This window comes from Castor canadensis, chromosome 14 (genome assembly GCF_047511655.1).
Source record: "Castor canadensis chromosome 14, mCasCan1.hap1v2, whole genome shotgun sequence".
NCBI classification, from domain to species: Eukaryota; Metazoa; Chordata; class Mammalia; order Rodentia; family Castoridae; genus Castor; species Castor canadensis.
The window spans coordinates 49,284,476-49,290,849 of record NC_133399.1 but is presented as its reverse complement, the minus strand read 5'-3'; the positions used below and the strand labels follow the sequence as shown (position 1 = coordinate 49,290,849).

At 55.7% G+C, this 6,374-nt stretch overlaps 1 protein-coding gene across 2 annotated transcripts; it reads right to left on the bottom strand.

Moving 5' to 3' along the window:
- Positions 1 to 3,185: 3,185 nt before the first annotated feature.
- Positions 3,186 to 5,474, bottom strand: Cfd (complement factor D). Of its 2 annotated transcripts, none has more exons than XM_074054483.1 (5): positions 5,133 to 5,474; positions 4,455 to 4,647; positions 4,233 to 4,377; positions 3,761 to 4,018; positions 3,186 to 3,402 (listed from the first exon to the last, which is right to left on the bottom strand). In XM_074054483.1, the coding sequence occupies exons 1-5, from the start codon at positions 5,185 to 5,187 to the stop codon at positions 3,241 to 3,243; spliced, it is 813 nt and encodes a 270-aa protein (XP_073910584.1). In that variant the 5' UTR covers positions 5,188 to 5,474; the 3' UTR covers positions 3,186 to 3,240. The 2 variants fall into 2 exon arrangements, with proteins under 2 accessions (XP_073910584.1, XP_020030699.1); XM_020175110.2 differs by having other exon boundaries at positions 4,455 to 4,611; positions 5,133 to 5,470.
- Positions 5,475 to 6,374: the final 900 nt, after the last annotated feature.

The window sequence follows — 6,374 nt, the reverse complement described above, 5'->3', positions numbered from 1 at the left end:
CTCTGCTCTCAGCGATTATGTCTCCATTATGTCTGCTCCCCGCAGTGGTCAGCCTACTCAGGCTGGGGCCTGTGTGTTCAGTAGTAATTGTTCTTTACTTTCTTTCTGGAGGCTGAGGGTGGGCACCCTGCGGGGGTGCACAGTGCAGGAAGTCTGTGACCTGAGCAGTAGCCTGGGGACACAAGCGGCCAAAGGTCTTCATGGGAGGCAGAATCCCCTCTGAACTGCTTTTGCAGGGCTCTGCTCCATTGGGGAGCTGAGCTTCAGCCCATGGAGGGATAGGCCCAGGTGGCTGTGATCCCATGGGTGGGCACTTCCCCGAGCTGGAGCCTCCAGCAGTGAGGAGGGAGCACGAGACCTGACCTGCAGTGCACATTCTGCCACATTGGGGTCAGGGCTAGGCCCCCCACTGACCTCGTGTCCACACTGATGCCCTGTGCCAAGAGCCTCGCCTCTGGTTTCCCAAGGTTCTGGTTCTCCCTCAGCTTTTTATGACATTCATGTGGCCCAGCCTCAGTTGCCTTTTTCGCTTTATCGTCACTTTACCCCTCTCATGACATCCTGAGCACTTCATGCTCATGAACAATCTGGGAATCACCTCTTTCCCGTAGCTGTGCAGTCTGGCAGCCAGCTACTGCACCCATTGCAGGTGGTCAGTGACCTTCTCTGGAGTCTGCTGGTCCCTCTGGTGACTCTGAGGGTAGAGGGCCCTCCACACAGGAGGAGACCAGACATAGGGAGCACCACACAGCAAATCAGCCTCCAGATGACTGCAGCCCCAGGATTCACCCAGTTAGGCATAAAGGCCAAGGAGCAGACAGGCCACCACCAGCCAGGCCCATCCCTGACCAGCAGCCAAGGGTCCATGGTGGATAGCTGAAGTGTCCCCCACAGTGCTGTTGACAAGCATGAGTCCTGCGGCCCCTGGCTTTTGGGGGCACTGCAGGAGGGCACATATGGGGCCCTCTGTCTGCACCTTCTGGAATGATCAAGAGGAGGTTGGAAGCTGGGTGCTGGTGGCTCACGCCTATAATCCTAGCTACTTAAAGAGGCAGAGATCAGGAGGATCCTGGTTTGAAGCCAGCCTGGACAGATAGTCTGAAAGACCCTATCTTGAAAATATCCAATACAAAAAAGGGCTGGTAGAGTGGCTCAAGGTGTAGGCCCTAAGTTCAAACCCCAGTATTGCAAAGAAAAAAAAAGGATGGAGGACCAACCAGGTGTAAAATGTCTCCTGCAGTGCTTCCTGCCATCTTCCCACACAGTACCCATTCCTAGGGGTCAGCAGCAATGCCTGGCAGTGTCCCCTGACTCAATTCTCAGCTTCCTGAGAGCCAGAGAAGGGGCTTCACATCACAAGGAGGGAGGACAGGCTCAAAAGACGGACATGCACACTTTAGGTTTAGTGCTCATGGTGCCCTGTGCATTCCCAGCACTTGCTATCCACCTCCTACTGAACTTTTCCTCCTCCAGAGCCCTCTGTTGCTCTCACTGACTGTAAGACGAAGCTGAAAATGCCCAGGGAGACTTACAGCTCTGGGGAAGTTGCTAGAAGTAACCGAGCTCTAGAAAAGCCCTGTTGCCAGGCTTCCTGGTTTGTTTTGATTGCAGAGGCCTTGCTGACTCCACTATGATTAAAATAGGGCTTGAAGGACAAACAGTATTTAAACATGTCTCTGCCAGGCCTTCCACTTGAAAAATCCACCCTTTTGTGCTGCATGTTTCTCCTCAGGCAGATCTCCTCCCCAGTCCATGCTGTTTCTGATCCAGTGCCCACAGCTCTCAGCAGCCCAGTGTCACCTGTGCTACTAGATAAGATGCAGGGTGTTGAGTGAACTCAGTGAACAGTGCTTTACCAGTATAGGTCCCAAGCATCACCTGGGAAATATTTACATTGTGAAAAATATTTGTTGTTTATCTGGCATTGCTTTAAACTGGACTCATTTGCTGAGTCCAGTAACCCTATCCACCCACCAAGCCAGATAATGTTGAAGCCACTCCCTAACGTCATCAACTCAGCAAGTACCTGAATGCATCTTTTTTTTTTAGGGGGGGGTACTGGGGTTTGAACTCAGGGCCTACACCTTGAGCCACTCCACCAGCCCTTTTTTGTGATTTTTTCAAGGTAGGGTCTTGCAAACTGTTTGCTCAGGCTGGCTTCAAACCTCAATCTTCCTGATCTCTGCCTCCTGAGTAGCTAGGATTACAGGTTTGAACCACTACTGTCCAGCCTGAATGCATCTTTGAAGGCTGAACATCCAGTAATCCTTTTCCTCTAACTTAACGTAGTGAACCTTTAAATTACACAGGAAATCACCAGCATGCTGTGGACGACCTCATGCTGGTCATGACAGCCCCATGAATTACATTCCATGCACTGAATAGTTGCCAAGTACCTCAGAAGCAGAGCCGCACACAGTAGGTGTGTGTGAATGTGATTCCAAGGTGCAGTTCAGGCCTGAGTTCCGATTGCATTTCCCTGTCCCAGCAGGGTGTGGCTTTGCTTCTCAGCCCCCAGGTCTCTTTCTATAAAAGGGAAGCCATGAGCCTCCTTTTGTGGATCTCAGTGGCCAAGGAGGAAGTGCACAGGGCCTGGGGCCTGGCTTCTCTCTTCTGTCACCTCTGTGCCCTTGCACAGATGGAGATGTGCCCCTCCACAGGGTTGTGGAGTCACTCAGCTTCACCAGGTGAGGCTGCTGTAGACATCAACTTCTTCCTTGTGTAACCCTGGCACACCCTGCTGGTTTATGAACCAGAACCCAGCTCTGATTCGAGTCCAGGCTGTGTCCTGGAGCTTCAGCATGACCCAGGAGAGTCACGCGGCCCCTGTGGGCTTTAGCTTTCCCTTCTGGGACCCAGGCTATAGGCCACAACCCCAGAGGGTCTGTGCACCGCCATCTCAGACCAGAGCAGGGTCTTGGGCGCAAGCTCCACCAGGAAGCTGGGGGAAAAGGGAAACACTACCTCACAGAGAGTGGTCCCCTTGCTGGAACCTAAACTTCCAGGGAAGATCAAGGACACCGCCGTGTGGCCGAGCTCGAAACGACACCTGGCTCTCAGCTTCTTAAAGGTGTCCGAGTCTGTGAGCTCTTGCCAAGGACCCCCAGGGGCGCCGATCCACAGCTTACTTTCGACCTAGCACGCTCCGCTCGGGGCCCCACATGCAGCAGGTGCTCAGACGGACACAAATTGAATGCCTTTATTGTCGTGCCCCAAGTGCCCCGGACTTGCTGGTTCAGCTCAGGCCTCTGCGCCCTGGGCCATGACGCTGTCGATCCAGGCCGCATAACTCGCCACGCGGGTGTAGATCCCTGGCTTCTTGCGGTTACCGCAGACTCGCGAGCCCGATGTGACTATGCCCTCGACCACGCCCCCGCACACTAGCGGGCCGCCGGAGTCTCCCTGAGGAGAGGGGCCATGAGCCACATATGCACCCACGGCTGTCCGCCCCCATTTCAGCCACGCCCTCTCCCCCCGCAGAAAACTCCCATTGCTGTTGCAGCCCCACCCACCTGTCCTCATTCATTTAGCTCTTCTCAGGTACTAGCCCCTCCCCTCATCCCGCCCGCTCCGGGACCTGCCTCTCCTCTGTCCCACTCACCCCATCGCTACACAAGTCCTGCCCTTTTGCCACCATTTCTCCCATTCCCGGGCTCCACCCTCCCCTTCCCGTACTCCACTTACCTGGGTCCCTCCTCTTCAGTAACCCCATCTCCTTGTAGGCCCGACCCCTTTCCCCGCAGCCCCGCCCACTATGCACCTTGCAGCTGTCGCGGCGGTTGCTCTCCGCGCACATCATGCGCTGGGTGATGGCGCCGTCGTGATAGGTACGCTGGTTGCAGGTGGCGCGGTCAAGCACTGGCAGGAGCACGTGCTGCAGGCGGTCGGGTCGGCGGCCCGCGTGGTTGACTACGCCCCAGCCCGCTACGTCGCAGAGCGTACCCGGCGCCACCTCGCGGTCCTCCCGTTGCCAGGGCAGTGGGCGCACCGCGGGGCTGAGCACTGCCTTCTCCGACAACTGGTCCGGAGCGGGGTAGAAGCAGACGTCAGAATCGGGGCGCCGGGGCGGGGAGGGGGGCGGTGAAGCAAAGGGCTGCGGCTAGATTCGGGGTGGGGACGCAGGCGGGAGTGGAGCACGAGAGATAGTGACTGGACGGGATGAGGGTACAGGCGGGGGCAGAAAAGAGGCGGGATTTCCAACTCAGCGAGAGGGATACGGCTGGCCTCCTGACCTGCAGCAGGAGGAGATCGTGATCGATGGTGGCAGGCTGGCTGTCCGGGTGGGGTACTTCGCGAAGCACGTCGTACAGGCGCTTGAAGGGCTCGGGCCGCGACAGCGAGTGCGCGCCCAGGAGCACCTGCACCTTCCCGTCGCCCCTGGGGACACCGCGAGGTCCTGGTCAGAGCTGCATCCCTAGCCTTCCCAGGCCCACCCGCCGGCACCCGCCACTCACGAGTCGTCCAAGCAGTGCGCTGCGCTCAGCACCCACTGCTCCGCAATCAGAACGCCGCCACACAGGTGTTTGCCGTTCACCTGCACCGAAGCCATGTAGGGCCGCGCATGGGCCTCCGCCTCCCGGCCGCCCAGGATTCGACCGCGGGGCTGCGCCACTGTGTTGGCAGGCAGACATGAGAGCCTCGGGTGGACTGGGCCCCCCAAGAGGTCCAGTATGACCCGAACCCACTGTCAGATGTCCCCCATCCCCCGAGCTGCCTCAGGCCTCGAATTCCATCACTACTGTGTCCTTTCCACCAGGAGTTGCAAATTCAGGTGCCTTGGTGGCTTGACAAAACTGTGGGGCAGAAGTGGAGTCTGGGACAAATTCTAGGCTACACCTTGAGCCTAAGGCTTCAAATAAAACCTAAGAAAAAAGAGCTGACCAAACAGTACCCCCGATGGCCCAGTTGGCCTCAGTTTCCACTGTAGTGTTTCAAGATTCTCACTATGGAGAAAGCTGAGACTCAGATAAAAGATTCTAGTCCTTGGCTTTCAGAGCTGCGCATTTGTCCAGACTGTCCCCACTTCCTGCCCACATGGTGGGACTTAGGGGATGGTTCTGGTTGATCCAGGGGACCCCTGGCTGACTTCCCTACTGGCTGATGTGCCAAGCCCCTCTCCAAGGTCTACTCACCACACACAGCCACCCCCAGGAGGACAAGAGCTTCCAGGCTCACCGATCTGCACATGACGATACTGCTGTGGCCAGGACACTGACCCAGGCGGGGCCCTGGGGTCCTTTTATGGGGGGTGGAGTAGGGTAGGTCCCTCCCAGGGGCCTTTCTGCAGGTTGGGCAGTGGCCCAACCTGGGGAAAGGAGAGCCTGGTGCAGCCTCCAGCCTCCACCCTCCTGGGGTCGATTTTCCCAGCCAGGCTTGTGCCAAGAACAGGGGGTACCTCCTGCCCTGGCAGCCTACCCAGTGCCCACCCTGTGGGGAGCAGCCTCTGGGATGGGCAGGAGACAGAGAGGAGGGCTGGACTGCCTAGCCCTTTATCCCAGTCCCTCCCCACCCCCAGACCTCAAGTGTCCTTCCAGTTTGAGGTTTCACAATAGCATCTGGAGGCCCAAGCTTGTAAACAACCCATTTCATCTTTCTACCCCCTCTGTTCTTCCTCCAACTTGGAGAGAAGGTCTGGTGGGGGTGGGGAGAACTCACCAACACTATTGTCCCTGTCCTGTGGCTTTGGGGACCTGACATTCCAAAGTAGAATATTGGAAAGATGGGAGATAGAGGCAGCTGAAGAAAACCAAGTAAAACTCAGTGGAGCCTTCCAAAAGAAAAGTTAAATGAAAGTTAAGGGATATCTATGCCAGGTGTGGTTTGGTCTAGGTGCTTGAATAATGTCAGGTGTTAACTTCTGGTTTGTCCTTTCTTCCCTGACAGCTTTTGTCCTCACCAGACACCCTTCTTTTGGTCTCTGAGATCCTGGACTGACAAGTGGTTCCATGGGCCCCTCCTAAAATTTCCCATCACGCCAGCCAGTGTCTTGGGGATGCCTCTGATTGGCTAAACCTGGATCACATGCTTTTTCTTGAGCTAATTGCTGCAGGTAGGTTCTGATGGGCAGAATCTGTGGAAGAGAGGATGATGGGTCAGTAGCTCTGGAGCCTATGGAGTGGAGGTGCTGGGAGCAGGGGGTGGAAGGACTTAAGACACCCCCAGTGGAAACAGCACCCTGCATTTTCATTGACTTTTTTTTTCCACCATGGACTACTTCATACATAAAGAACTGAAAATAATATAACAAATGCAATTTGTCGGAAACTTGTATCTTGTTAAAATCAGAAGTTCTTGGACAAGAGTCTTTTAGGATAAAACCCAGATTGTTGAAACAAGAATGTTCAAAATTGCAACAAAATTTGGAAAGCACCCAG